This window comes from Leptonychotes weddellii, chromosome 3 (assembly GCF_054177405.1).
Source record: "Leptonychotes weddellii isolate Sample4059 chromosome 3, ASM5417740v2, whole genome shotgun sequence".
In the NCBI taxonomy this organism is placed as follows: Eukaryota; Metazoa; Chordata; class Mammalia; order Carnivora; family Phocidae; genus Leptonychotes; species Leptonychotes weddellii.
Genome location: NC_138371.1, coordinates 835,520 through 849,742, shown reverse-complemented (window position 1 = coordinate 849,742; position 14,223 = coordinate 835,520). Strand labels below are relative to the sequence as shown.

General features: G+C 59.0%; 2 protein-coding genes across 29 annotated transcripts in view; both read right to left on the bottom strand.

Moving 5' to 3' along the window:
- Positions 1–144: 144 nt before the first annotated feature.
- LOC102743444 (aquaporin-12) lies at positions 145–1,347 on the bottom strand. Its single transcript, XM_081815284.1, has 2 exons — positions 477–1,347; positions 145–224 (listed from the first exon to the last, which is right to left on the bottom strand). Exons 1-2 carry the CDS (start codon positions 1,345–1,347, stop codon positions 145–147), a joined length of 951 nt encoding a protein of 316 aa, XP_081671410.1.
- A 6,987-nt stretch (positions 1,348–8,334) lies between these two features.
- Positions 8,335–14,223, bottom strand: part of KIF1A (kinesin family member 1A) — a 95,291-nt gene continuing 89,402 nt past the window's right edge. For 16 of the 28 annotated variants that reach the window (XM_081813243.1, XM_081813246.1, XM_031017465.2 and 13 more), the window contains 4 exons: positions 13,830–13,982; positions 13,072–13,264; positions 12,092–12,210; positions 8,335–11,763 (listed from right to left, as the gene is read on the bottom strand). In XM_081813243.1, the coding sequence (XP_081669369.1) occupies positions 11,721–11,763; positions 12,092–12,210; positions 13,072–13,264; positions 13,830–13,982 (508 nt within the window). In that variant the 3' untranslated portion in view covers positions 8,335–11,720. Of the gene's footprint in view, positions 11,764–12,091; positions 12,211–13,071; positions 13,265–13,829; positions 14,013–14,223 lie in introns of all 28 variants that reach the window. The other 12 variants (XM_081813239.1, XM_081813240.1, XM_081813242.1 and 9 more) reach the window with 1 other exon arrangement.

Below are 14,223 nucleotides of genomic sequence, written 5' to 3'. Positions count from 1 at the left end.
GATGGGAGAATGGGAGGGTGGGGGGAGGATGGGAGGAGGGTGGGAGGTGCTGCCCTCTCTGGAGACATAGGGAGCCATGTAGGGAGGGGTGGGGGGAGGAAGAAACAGAGGGAACTGGGACTCTTGGAAGGAGTGGCAGAGGACTCAGGAGCTTCCAGACCAGAGTGTGGGCTGGGCCTTGGAGAAACGGCACTGGCTGCCCACCCGCCCCAGCTGCAGATGCTCTGAGATGAACAGGAACAGTCGGAGGGTGGAGAGACCCAGCTGGGAAGGACAGCACTGACCGGGGCCAAGCACCCACCCCGGTGCACTGTGTCGGGTCCCGCTGGCTGCCCTCCCACCACCACCAAGTTCCCAGGAGAGGGCCGTCGCAGTCCCTGGGGGCCGGCGGTCCCCCTTGCTGCAGCCTCTCTGCTGGGTGTCCACGTGGGTGCAGAGGCTTCGACGTGCCCGGGGAAGAGGCAGCCAGGTCTCACCTGTGTGGGCCGTGACGGTGACCAGCAGGGCCGTGACGGGCACCCTGTAGACAGGAAGACTGTTCCGGAAGCGGAGGAGGGTCAGGTGGAAGAAGAAGGCACAGACAGGCGCCTTCCACCGCGTGCCGTGGGGCGCGGACGTGCGCAGGGCCGAGCTGCAGTGTGCGTCCATGAGGCTCTGGAGGACGTGCAGGTCACTGAGCTCCCAGGCCCAGTGGAGCCGGCTCAGGGTGCAGGCTGCCTGCACGCCCAGCCCCTGGGCCGCTAGCGTCAGCAGCGTGCCGGGCAGGGAGGCCTGGGCCAGGAGGAGCTCCTGCAGAGACACGGTGGGGTTGGCTGCGGCCCTGTCGCAGGTCGCCCCGTGCACCAGGAAGAGCAGCGTCAGCAGCAGGTTGGGGCCAAAGGCCCCCGCCCAGGGGCCCAGCTCCACCAACATCCGCATCTCCAGGCAGCAGGCCCCCAGCTGGGCCGCGCCCACCGCCTCCCGCGCGAAGCTGGTTTGGGTGCCCGCCGGGAGCAGAGCCTTGGACACCCTCCTGGCCGCCTGGCAGAGGGCGAAGGTGGCGAAGAAGGAGAGGGACACGTTCAGGCCCTGAGGGCTCCACGAGGAGCGGGGCCGAGCAGGGCTGCTGAGCTGACATGTCAGGGCCCGGCCCAGCCCCAGCCCCAAGGACGGTGCTGCTGTGGGAGAGTCCACCTGGGCGGGCTGCCCTGCGAACCCCACACCGGTGCCCTCACCTCCAGATGCACCTGCTGCCGGCGTGGGAGCCGAACGGGACGCCCCACGGTCAGGTGTCCTCCCTGGGACATGAGACACACCAGGCCCCCTGGCCCCCCTCCCGGCCAGCTGCAGGGGCCGGACACGGGCCATAGTGTCAAAGCCACCACTGGAGCTCCGTGACTCAGCCCCCGGGGTCTCGGCTCCTTGGGCACAGCCTGGCAGCTCCCTGCACTTGTGTGCTCTGTCCCTCCCGGGTGAGGATCCCTGGCTCTGCCTGAGCTGCGGGCCCCCTGCCACCAGGTGAGGGCAGCTGTCTGCTGGGCTGGGTCTTCCCACCTGAGGGAGGGAGGGAGGGAGCCTGGGTGCTCCAGCCAGGCTGCCAGGCTGCCAGGGACGCCTCAGGAAGCTGAACCTGCAGAAACGGCCCCACCACACCACACCCGTTAACTTTTCTGACCAGCAACATAGACAAAAATGCATCTCTAAGAAAGCCTGGCTGGTGCGCACAAACCTGAGGACCTTGGAAGAGAAGCCCCGGCCCTCGGTAAACAGTGATTCCCTGTGCGAGGCCCTCCTGGGCACCCCTGTGGGACATGGCTCTCCAGTCCAGAGACTCCGCCAGAGACGGTCCCGGACACCGGCCAGGCTTCAGGGACACACGCCTGGAGGTTGTGGTCTCAGGGGCTTGAGGTCCCGGCACACCACAGTGACCCCAGCGGGCCATGCCCCTCAGGGAAGAGTGGACATCAAGCAGCTGCACTGGGTCGCTGAGGGCGGCCAGCCCCCGGTGGAGGGGTCATTCTGGGCCCGGGGAAATGGCCACTCTGGGGAGGGGGGTGGGGGGTGGGGGGTACTTGCCAGGGGAAGGGGCTGGGCTGCCAGGCCGGGGAGGAGAGGGGAGGGAGCGACTGGTGAAGGCCCGGGTTGAGGCCTGCTGGATGCAGCATGGCCATGGGCCACACCAGGCCGGCCTGAAGCGGTGGGCGCAGCGGGGCGGGGAGGTCAGCAGGGCAGGTGAGAGCCAGTGGTGCCTCGGCCCCCTACCTGTGTCCCAAAGCCCGAGACCTGCAGTTGGCCGTGGACGTGGGCTCGGAGCACGGCGGCTAAGGACCCACGATCTAGACACCGCCAGGGGGTATAGGCGACCCCTCTGCCCCTCCTCCCCTCACCTGTGCCCACCTGGAGGACCCCCACGGCCTGCAGCAGCACCTGACTTCTGCCCACACCCCTTTCCCAACCTGCTGTCCCCCTGCCCCTCAGGAGAAGGTGGGACCACCCATCAAAATCCTCTGCATTTCCTTCCAAGAAGTTCAGCTGAGCACGGCTGCCGGAGAAGGTGCTGAGTATGACGTCACCAAGAGGAGGGCGATCCGAGAGCGCCTGACGCCTGAGGGGGGCCTGACGCCTGGGGGACCACGGCAAAAGTCCCGGCTGTGCCCCAATGGCCCTGTCACCTGCAGCATTGCAGGGTGGCCAGCAGGCCCCTGTGATCCGAGTGGGGCCCCAGCTCTGGACCTCTGGATCCACATTTACAAGGAGGCCTAAGGGTAGCTCCATCTTTTCCAGGAGAACCATCTTTCATCTCTGGCGTGCCTCTGCCTCCCTGATGGTCCCTTTGTTTGTGCTGTTCCAGCCCAAAGGCTCTCCCCGACAGCCCCGCTTTGCGCAGCTGGGGAGACTGAGGTCCAGGAGGGGGGTCCGAAGCATGCAGCACAGCGGCTGCTTTCTGGTTGTTGCAGTAGATGATCTTGAGGTCCAGAAATTTCCCAGAGTGGGGGAAGGTGATTGGGCCCCGGGGGGGGGCAGGGGTGAGGTTAACCCCAACAGGAAATCCCCCTGCTGCTCCCCCTGGAGGACCGACAACAACCCAACAACCATCCAGACTCCAGTCCCAGGGAGGGGGGGTGGGGGTGGGGTGAGGGGGCAGGGATCTGTCCCGTCCTCCTCTTCGGTCCCGGCCATCTCAGAGTCACGGGCAAGCTCTAGAGACCTGGAGTCTGGGAGCGGAGAAGCCGGGGCTCCCTCAGGGATCACACAGACACCCCCTTCCACCCTCCAACAGGCGGGGCCCGGCCCAGGGAGAGCACGCAGAACGCGGTTTCAGACCCGACGACCACACCTCCGCGACCACGGAGCCTCCTGGCTAGAGCTCGGTGGTTCCTCCCGCTGAATGATCAAGGGGAACTGATTTTGTATTTTCACATACTTTGCAACTTTTAGCTAAAACTCAAATAAAGCGAAGCAGCCTCAGGAGCGCACGTCCACGCCGTGCCACCCGGACAAAGCCAGGGCAGGACGCCACTGCCGGGAGAGACTTTCCGCACCCAGCCTCCCGCTGACCCCGCCGCTCCTCGGATGCCTGTTGTCACTGCGCCACGGTCACGCTGCTGAGTCTGCCGGCCTCGCAGGGCTGTGGGGGCGGCCTGCCTTCCTTTTAACTGCCGACTGGAGTTCCGTTTGGTGGACGGACCGTAACTTGTTCATCCATTTTCCCGATGACGAACTTCAGGTTTTCTCAGTTGTTTTTTTTTTCTCAGTTTTTGACTAACACAAAGAAAGCTGTCGCGAGCACTCACCCACGAGTCTCCAGACAAACGCCGGGAGTGCTCGGGACCCTGGGGCAGGGGATTGCTTAGCTTTAGGAGGTCGGGCACAGGTCACAGGGCTCCCCAAAGTGGGCGTGGCCAGGAGCGGTGGGGGGGGCGCGGGGGGGGAACGCGCGGTGTCTCCAACAGTCGGTGCCCTGAAGGCCGAAGCACATTTCCTCTTCCACCGAGCGCTCATCTGTCCTTGTGGTGGCCGGCTGCATTTCCCCGACGACAACTGCACACGGTCACGAGCTCAATGCGCGCTCACCTACCGCTCCTCAATATTTTATTGGGCTGTATATCTTTTTCTGATTGAGTGCTAATGATTCTTCATGTATTCCATATGTACTCTGGATAAAGTCCCTTGTCTTATAATTGTTTCACACATATTTTCGTCCAATTCCATTTTCTTTTTTTTTTAAAGATTTTATTTATTTATTTGAGAGAGAGAGCAAGAGTGGGAGATGGGGGGAGGGGGAGAGGGGCAGAGGGAGAGGCAGAGGGAGAAGCAGACTCCCCACCGAGCAGGGAGCCCGACGTGGGGCTCGATCCCCCAGGACCCCGGGATCATGACCTGAGCTGAAGGCAGACGCTTCACCGACTGAGGCACCAGGCGTCCCCCAATTCCATTTTCTTAATGATGTCTTTTGATAAGTACTTCTAGAAGTTTTACAGCCTTGTGTTTCACATTTAGGGCTAAAGTCCATTCTGACTTAACTTCTTAACTTTTGTGAAAGCGTAAGATGGTTTTGTTTGTTTTTTGCACTCAGGCGTCCCGTGGCTCCGGCCCCGTTGTTGAAAAGACTGTCCGGGGCGCCTGGGTGGCTCAGTCGGTAAGCGTCTGCCTTCGGCTCAGGTCATGATCCCGGGGTCCTGGGATCAAGCCCCTCATCGGGCTCTCTGCTCGGCGGGAAGCCTGCTTCTCCCTCTCCCACTCCCCCTACTTGTGCTCCCTCTCTGTCAAATAAATAAATAAAATCTTTAAAAAAAAAAAAAAAGAAAAGAAAAGACTGTCCTCTCCCCATTGAGTTGCCGTTGCTCCTTTGTTAACATCGGTTGACTATTTGCATGGATCTATTCGGTTCTATTGATCCGTCTATTCTTTCGACAATACCATGCTGTCTTGATTTTTGAGAGCTTATAGCAAGCCTTGAAGTTGGGTAACGGGAGTCCTGCAACGTTGTTCTTCTTCGGTACAGGGCAGGCTTTTCTGGGTCTTTTGCCTTTTCCTATAAATGTTAGAATCAGTTTGTCAATATCTGCGTAGTTTGCTGGGAACACATTGAATCTATGGATCCAGCTGGGAAAAATCCACATCTTAGCTATCCTGAGACTTCCAGTCCAGGAACACAGAACGCTCTCCATTTATTTAGGTCTTCTTTGATTCCTTGTGTCAGAATTTCGTAGTTTCCTACATACAGATCCTGCGCATTCTGTTTGAGCTTTACCGCCTACGCGCTCATGCACACGCTCTCTCTCTGTCGGTACTACCATAAATGCTGTTTTGTTTTGATTTCAAATTCTAGTTGTTGGGCGCCTGGGTGGCTCAGTTGGTTAAGCGACTGCCTTCGGCTCAGGTCATGATCCTGGAGTCCCGGGATCGAGTCCCACATCGGGCTCCCTGCTCGGCGAGGAGCCTGCTTCTCCCTCTGACCCTCCCCCCTCTCATGTGCTCTCTCTCATTCTCTCTCTCAAATAAATAAATAAAATCTTTAAAAAAAAAATTCTAGTTGTTCATTGCTGGTTTATAGGAAAGCGATTGACTTTTGTGTATTATCTCTGAGTCCTGTGACCTTGCTATAATCTCTGGTTAGTTCCAGGAGTTTTTTGGTCAATTCTTTGGGATTTTCTTCAGACGATCTTGTCATCTGCAAACAAAGACAGTTTTATCTCTTCCTTCCCAATCTGTATGCCCTTTCTTGTCTTATTGCACCTAGAATTTCTAGGACAGTGTCGAATAGGACTGGTGAAAGGACCTCCTCACCCTGCTAAGTCAAAGGGGTAAAACCTCCAGTTTGTCACCAGTAAGTATGACGTCGGCCGTACGATTTTTGCAGATGTTCTTTATCGAGTTGAGGAAGCTCCCCTCTATTCCTAGTTTGCCTCCTGTCCCCACGACTTTGTTATGGAGAAAGCTCTGGACACATTCTAAAATGACTACTCTTCAGGTCCTCCTGATAAAGACGTGAGGGGATTTTTCTCCACTCTTCACGGTGAGAACTTGGTGGGCTCCTTCTGGTAAAAGCCACAGGTCCCTCTAAGCCTGAGGAGTTCCTCACCTCCAGCTAGTCCACACTGGGCGTCCAGCAATGCAGAGTCAAAACTGCCGTCCCAGTGTTCCTACGCAGCTCTGGCCCCAGCAGCTTCTGCACCCACTAGCGGATCTCAGCTGGGACCATCCGCGCTCCTTGCTCCAGATTCTGGGGGACAATTTGCCCTTTGACCTCAGTTCTCTGACAGATGTGAGAAAACTCGTTTCTGTTTTTTTAAAATTTCTATTGTTATGTTAATCCCCATACATTACATCATTAGTTCTAGATGAAGTGTTCCATGATTCATTGTTTGTGTATAACACCCAGTGCTCCTTGCAGAACGTGCCCTCTTTAACACCCATCACCAGGGTTCATGTATCATATGACCTCACTGCTTCTGGTTTTATTCAGCTTTTTTCTTGTTAGGATGAGGCATCGTGGCTGCTAAGATCTTTACAATCTGAGTTGATGACCTAATGTTTTCGACATTTAGGAAAATCAGAATCCATTAAGGGGCCTCTTGATTGTCTCTTCATTGGATCTCCTTCCTTCTCTCATCTTACAATTTATTTGTTGAAGAACTGAGGTCACATGAATTTTCCCATGTTCTGGATGTTTTCTTTAAGGCCAACTATGCTCAGAGACTGATCCTTGTCTTTGCTAATAGTTTATTTAGCACAGGTCCACGTGGGAATTATAATTTATAGTAGTAATAGTTGCCAGTAGCACACAGGATGATGTCTCTTAATAAGCCAATAAATAACATTCTCCAGACAACAGTCGATTGATGCACGATTGTTCCAGGCAAAGGGGAGAGGACAGAACGGAAGTCCTACTGAGTTGAGGGGTACCTTCCTGCGAGTGGGCCCTCAGAAGAGGCAGCTTAGCCAGTGAGAGCGGACGTCCAGCTGCAGGCACGAAGCCCAGGTCCCCCGCTGCAGAGCACACTGTAGGGGAATGGAGGTACCGTGTTGGCTGGAAGAGGTTCCCTCTTGGGCGTTTTCACCACGGCCGCCAGGCACCTTGCCGTGCAGGAGCCGATGCCCCAGGTCTTGGGAGAGCACTGTAGATCAGCAAAGGATGGCCTCGCCCAGACCAGACGTTCTAGGGATGTCCTCGCAAGCTCTCGATATTTGAAACTTAAATGCCCACTCGTCGTGGCCCCTCTTCCCTGTGTGCCCATCCACAGTTGCGACGGTTTATGGACCACAGATGTGGAAAACTGCATCTTGACACAGCTTCCTCAGTGTCAACACATTCACCCTGAGATCAAAACAACTTCGCTTAAGTCACAAACAAGTGGGTCTGGAATCATCACAAACCAACACACACACTGGAGTTTGATGCTTGCAGCCCCCTGGTGTCCCTCTCTGCTTATCCAGAAATGGGATCAATTTCAGCTCCAGTTTTCTTTCAGCCACCCTGTAATGTGTGGTTCCATAATGAGGCAGATGTTGTCCAAATACCTTAGATTTCCAGTTAGCAGTTCTTCATATAGAATTTTTCTATCTAAATACCACTGTTGTCTCTCCTGACTGAAGCAGGATGTTTGGTCCATTTCCAGTTGATGTCATTAAGGGCCAATCTGCACAGAAGTCTATTATCTTATTATTTGTTTTCTTTCTGTCCAACTGCTCTTTGTGCCCTTACTTTTCATTTCTTCTTTTGATTGATTGGGTATGTTTTTATTGCCCTATTGGTCTTTTCTATGACCTCATTGTCTGAAGGCTTAGTTAGCAGTGGATATTACATTTTGTCAAATGCTTCTCCTGTGTCTACAGAGATGGCGATTTTTCTTCTGTTAGTTTAATATGATGAATCACACGGATTAGTTTTTGAACCAACCTTGCATTCCCAGGATAAACTCCACTTGGTGATGACAGTATTATCTTTTTTACGTGTCATTGGATTCCATTTGGTAAAAAGTTTTTGAAAGTATTTGTTTTCTATGTGGATGCAGGATATTGGTCTGTAGTTTATTTTCTTGTAATACCTTTGTCTGGTTTTGGTATGGGGTAACGCTGACCATACAGAAAAGCTCGAGGCTGCCCGGCGTGCCTGAGGGCGCATGAGGACACACACGGGTACGATCCAGGTGCCGAGGGAAGCAGGTGGTGCTCCCGTGATAAACACCATCTTGTCCCTCACACCCCTTGGGCTCTCCGCCCCCGCCAGCTCTCCCCCGTGGGGAGTGGGCACTGTCTCTGGACAGTGCTGGACATCTGGCCCCAGTGGCCATTTTTGGCTGCATCCAACAGACTTCACACACAAATAAAGCCACAGTGGAGGCCCGCAGGTCTGGTGTTGCATAAAGAACCACATTTATTTCTTAATTGGACAGAATTTTAAGTGCACACACACAGTACAGGAGCCTAGAGCCTAACACTCGGGTTCAGGACGTCAGGGAACTAGAGTCGTCACGTCAGGATGGTGGTTGCAGCGCGGGGCCAGGGTTTGCCACACAGTCACATATGTACAAGCTACAGGGGAGCTCGGGGGACGGCTGGAGGCAGGAGGCTCGGGCCCTCAGGAAGCCACAGCCTCTGCTGATCCTGGGGATAAAAGGAGGGCGCCTTCTGGGGCCCCGCGCGGGAGGGAGCTGACAGGGCCAGCACGGCAACCCTGCTCGCCCCGGGACCAGCAGCATTCGGGAACTCTCCCCGAGTGCTTTGCCACACCTGCCCCACTGGTGCGGAGTAGGGACCAGGACTGACAGAGGGCAGCTCGCTGCAGCCACCCGGGGGCGTGTGAGCGTGAGCGTGAGCGTGTGATGGTGAATGGGACGCCGGCACCGTAGGAGTGATGACTCAGAACGAGGCGGCCTCGGAACCCTCACCCCTGGGGACTAGCCTGGATGCACTGGAGCCTAGCGGTCCCCCGCCCTTCCTGGGACCATGGCAGAAGGAGCTCACCCTACCCTGGAGGAGACAGAGAGCTTCTCTGGGTGAGGATGGCTGTCCCTCAAACCAAAATGAGTGGCATCAAGCGTTAAAACAAAAACCTCCCAGAGAGATGGCTTTCTGGATCTTTCTTCCTTCCCCACTTAGTGGGAAATAGTCAGGTCTGACTTTCCCCTCTGCACCCCACAACGGGCAGACCCTCAGGGGCCCCCAGATCAGCCTCCCGGGTCACAGATGTGAAGGGCACAGCCCAGTTTTTTAAATGCTTGTCCCCCCTAAAGTGACATGTGGGTAGCTTCTGGCAAGGGCAGACATGAAGAGACCAGCTTTTCCGACTCAGATTTCTCTCCCCAGCAACTCTGAGGGTCTGGCTGTGACAACGGGGCTGGGGTTCCCAGGCAACTGCCAAGTGCCACCAGGCCAGAATTAAACAGTCCTTGGAGCACCTCCATGGCCGTGGAGGCTCCCGAATTTAGGGTGATTCCCAGAAACCCTTGCATGGGCCCCCTTCCTTCAGTCCACCCCACGAGGCAGGTGCTCTGTAGGTTGGCTGGCCTCAGATACCTGCGTCCTGGGTGCGAGGGCCTCCGACCCTCTGAGGCCACGGCTGCAGGCTGGCTGACCTGAGCGGGCTGTGGCCAGGGCCCTGCACCTCTAGGCTCCCTGCGGGTAGGCGGGGCTCCTGGGACCCAACTCATCTTGGCACAGCTCCCTCCCTTCCTGGTCCTCCTCCCTGCCCTCCAGGCCATTGTAAAAGCCAGAATAAGTGCTTGCTCTGGACCGTGCTGCACCCCAGTTCTCTTTGTCCAGGCCTAGGAACGTCTGGTTCCTGGATGACGTTTGATTTCAGCCTGGGGTGTGAGCCCTCGTCTGGGGGCCTCCAGGGAAGGCTACTGAGCCCTGCGCCTCACAGATGTGGTTTCCCGGGCCATGTCTTAGTGATGGAGCTTCTCCACCCGTGTGGTGCCTTCCAAGCACTGGGGGGTGAGGGCAGTAGCGAGTGAAAGGGGCCACTGACACGCTGCCTGAGACGGGGTGTGGAACAGGCACACTCAGTCTCTGCTGCCAGCCGGGCTGGGGTGGCTGGGGCGGCTGGCGGGCCAGACACCGCTGCCAGAGGCCGCTCAGGTCGGGAGCCCACCACCTAGCCCTACGTCCACGGCGGCGCTGAAGGGGCCTGAATAACTTCTCCAAGGAGAGCCTCAAACTTCTCACCTGGCATGGGAGCCGAGCCCACGCATCCCAGGGGGAATGCGGCTGCACACACTTCCGACCTCCGTGCACAGAATGGGGACAGTGTCCACATGTCACGTGGGGACGGCCCTGGCCGAAGGGGGGGTTTGGAACCGCTGACTGGGGTGCGACAAAGTAATCCAAACTGAGTGGAAAGGTGAGGGGTCCGTGAGTGGCGCCCCGCAGGGCCCGGCAAAGGCAGCAGGGAACAGTGTGGACCGGCTGGCCTCGAACTTGGGCCTGGAACCCTCCCCGCCGACTCTGAATGAAACCTGCTCTCAGTGGGCCATGGTGGGGACTGGGGTTTTGTGGTTTGGTTGCTCTTTTTCCTAGAGTTGGAAGAAGGCCATGTGTGCCTCTGGGCGTGGGAACAGGTCACGGAAGACCCCCTGGGCCCCGTGGTCTCTGATGCGTTTCTGGCCTGGGTGTGATGCCTGGGGCAGACCCTGGCCCTGTCCGGGCTGGCCCTCGGGCATGGAGTCTGCAGAGAGAACGAAGTGAATCTCGTAACAAGAGCTCTCTGAACAGCACAAGGACAGCCCCCTTGGGAGCAGGACAGGGGGCTGACAGTGGCCCCCACGCTGGCCGCCCTCACCTGACCCCGGGACTCTCAGAAACTCTTCTCTTGGGGCAAAGGGGGGACGTCACACACTTTCTTCCCAGGAATGACCTTGAGCTCACCCCATTTCTCACAGCAGCTGGAGAAGCTGCACCCCAAACCCCTCACCGCCTGGACCATCTTGAACCCCAGCCACCAGCACCCTGCTGGCCTAGACACACGATGCCACCTGCAGTCCCTGCCAGGAGAGCCCCACAGCCCAGGTGCCCGTCTGCCTGGTCTCCCCCCACTCCCCATGCTCCCAGGGAGAGACACCTCCTGCTAGAAGACCACGCCACCCTCCGTGGCTCGGACTCCAGGCACCAGGTCCCCTGACACTCACACACACACGCCCCGGGATGAGGGCCTGCTCTGTGTGCGGCTGGGGAGAAGCCTCTGCTTGGGCCTGGCCTGGTGTGCCCCCATGGTGCCAACAGGAGGTGCCCGGCCTGTGCAGACACCCCTTTACCGCGGCCTTCCCTACGAGCCTTGGGGGATGTGAGTGGGAGCAAGCGGGGACAGGGTCCATCGGAATCCTACAGGTCTATGTGAAGGCATTAGAAATAAATACTTATAAATAGAACACAGTCTTATAGTTAATTTCTGAGTGGACTGTTTCAATGTCACTAACTAATGTATATTAATTATAAGTCTGTCTATGCTTAAAAAAATATCAGAACGGCGGTGATGCCCCTGTGGCTTGTGCCCTCTGGCCTCTCCAGCACCTCCCAGCTCTTCCCACCCAGGGCACGCTCGGAAAGAACAAAGAACAAACGCGGCCTCTGCTGGGAGCAGGACAGGTCGTGTGGCGCAGGTCCCCGGGCCAGAGGTGGCGTCCCCAAGAGGGGACTTGCTGGCTGGCTGGTGGGGCAGGCTGGACGCGCGTGACATGACGGGTGGTGATGAGGCCTGGGGGTGGGGCCGGCCTGCTGGCTGTCGGGAGGGCTCCGGCTCACACCCGCATCTGGGCAGACCGCCTTCTGGAGAGCTTGGACCTGCGGGAGGGTCGGGAGACAAGCTGCGGTGGGGATGCCGGCCTCCCTGCAGCTGACACCCCTCTGCTTCCCTCACCACCTGGAGAGAGACTCCCGTCCCTATGGCTCACGGGGGCAGCCCGCCCGCCAGCCAGGGGTCCCAGGTGTCCCACCCACCGGGGCCTGGCTGCGTGCCGCATTTCCACCTACATCAGGCCGGCCCCTGGCAGACTGTACATACTGGACGTCTCGGGGATTTATACACCTTACCAGCAGCGACACCACAACGAACACTAATGTCCTCAGAACGTGACCCCGGCCAAGGAGCAGGGGGGCGGGCGGCCCGTACCGTATGGTGCCAGCCAGGAGCGGGTTGAAGGCGTACAGCCAGTCGTGCATGTCCTTGTCGCTGCCGGCCTGCAGCAGGAGGCCCCGGTGCTCCGTGCACACAGCAAACGTGTTGGGCGTCTGCGGGGGCGGGCGGGCGGCCGTGAGAAGCCTCGAGGCTTCCCCCGGCCACCCCCCAGGGCCCGGCTAGGACCGCTCAGGGGGCAGGATGCGGGAAAGAAGGCCCCCCACTCTCTGCAGCCTGCACGGCCCATTCTGACGCAGGCAGGTGTGGCCCACTCGCAGAAGGCTCTGCAGTCAGGACACCCTGACTCTTTTCACGCCCCCGGGCTACCTCGCCGCTGCTCTGCAGCCCCCAGGATGCGTCTACCCCCCACGGGTGGAGGTTCCTTCCCCGTGACCCTGGCTCAGCAGCTGGGCCTGGCCTCTTCTGCTAATGTCCGAGCACTCAGTGGGGCAGGTGTGGGTGGCAGGCTGAGTTCGTGCCCCCAAACCCCTACTACAGGGCATCAGAACCAGCTAGTGGGCACTGCGACTCCAGAAGGAGTCAGGGCTCCTGGCACACACGTCCAGGGCCACTGCGGCTTGGAGGGGAGCAGGGCAAAGCTTGGGGACAGGAAGGCCGGACTCCCAGGCCCACATGGCCAGCCCCGTGGGGCTGGCTGGCCCCAGGAGAAGGGGACTGGGTATTGGCCTCTCCTGAATGGGAGTGGGTCAACGCCTGTCCCCGGCCCCCGCAGGACCACAGCCCATCACGGCTGGTTGTCACCAGGACTAGGAGCCCCACGGGTGAGCAGAGAGGGACCCCCAACATGAGAGGCAGAGGGATGCTGCGCGAGACAGAACACCAGGGCCTCGGTCTGGCAGCGAGCCCAAACAGGGCCCGCAGGGGACTAGGCCCAGCTCCCCCGCCCCAAGGCCCGCTGGCGGCTTGCAGGCCTCGGCCAGCCCGGGACCCCCCATCCCGTTTCCGAGCCGCACCTTGAGCATGGCCTGCTGGTCCTCGCTGTACTCCACCTGGGCGGTGGAGAGGTTGAGCACAAACCTCTCCACGGCATCCTTGTCACTGTTGTACATGTAGGCATAGGGACGCCGTACCACCACAAAGCGCTTGGCCCAGCCCGCCGTGTGCGGCTCCAGGAAGTGCAGGTACCCCTTCTTAGAGACGATGGGGCTGCAGGGCAGGGACAGCTGCTGGCTCGCGTGCTCCTGGCAGTCGGGGGGGTCTCCACGCGGGGCCCCCCACCCACCACCAGGACCCTGGCAGTACCAGCCACCGGGAAGGTCAGAAAGTGGGCCCCCGGGAACAGCCAGGGCCGAGGTGTTATGAGGTACCTGGCGGAACCCCAACCCAGGAGGTCGGACGCCAGAACCGCCACTTCTGGGCCTCAGTTTCCCCAGCTGTATGATGGAGAAACTGAAACAAAGCTGAAGCTGCCCCTGAGCTGGCCCTCTGTGTCACATGACCATAGCCCGTAGACGGTGCCTTCTTAGGGCTGCCTGGGCAGACTAGTAACGCGCAGACGCACGGAAACCGTGGTTTTGCAGAGGCGCCTGCTGGGTCCCCCGCCCCGGGCCTGGCCCCGGCCCACCCTCCTCCCTGTGCCGTCCGCTCTTTCTCTGCCCCTGCCCTCGGTCGGGGGTGGCCAGCCTGTCTCCCTTGTATGGAGCTGTGGGGACAGAGCAGACTGGGTGGTGCTTTAGAAGCGCCCCTGTTTGGGGCAGGGCCCCCCACACACCTGACCCGGATCTCCTGGATGTCGGGAACCAGCAGGCGCTGGGGCTCCTTGTCCGCCTCCGTTGCCCGAGCCGGGGAGGGAAGCTTCTTCGGATCTGTCTCTGGCACTGGTTCGGGCTCTGGACTGGCCGGCCGGGAGCAGGGCTGAGGGGTGCTGGGAAAGCAAAGCCGAGCCTTTGCATTCCTGCAAGGAGACGCCTCGCTGGGCTGGGGCGCCATCCCGGCCGGGGCTTCCTCCCACCACCAGCATCACCCCCTCGGGGCCGCCGCGAGCACCTCTCAGGGTCCACCCAGCCGCACCCACAGCTGGAGTTGGGGGGTCTGGGCCACCTGATTCCAGGGCTGCGCCAGGGTGCCAGGGAGGGTCCCGCGCCAGAGGCAGGACCAGCTGCGCG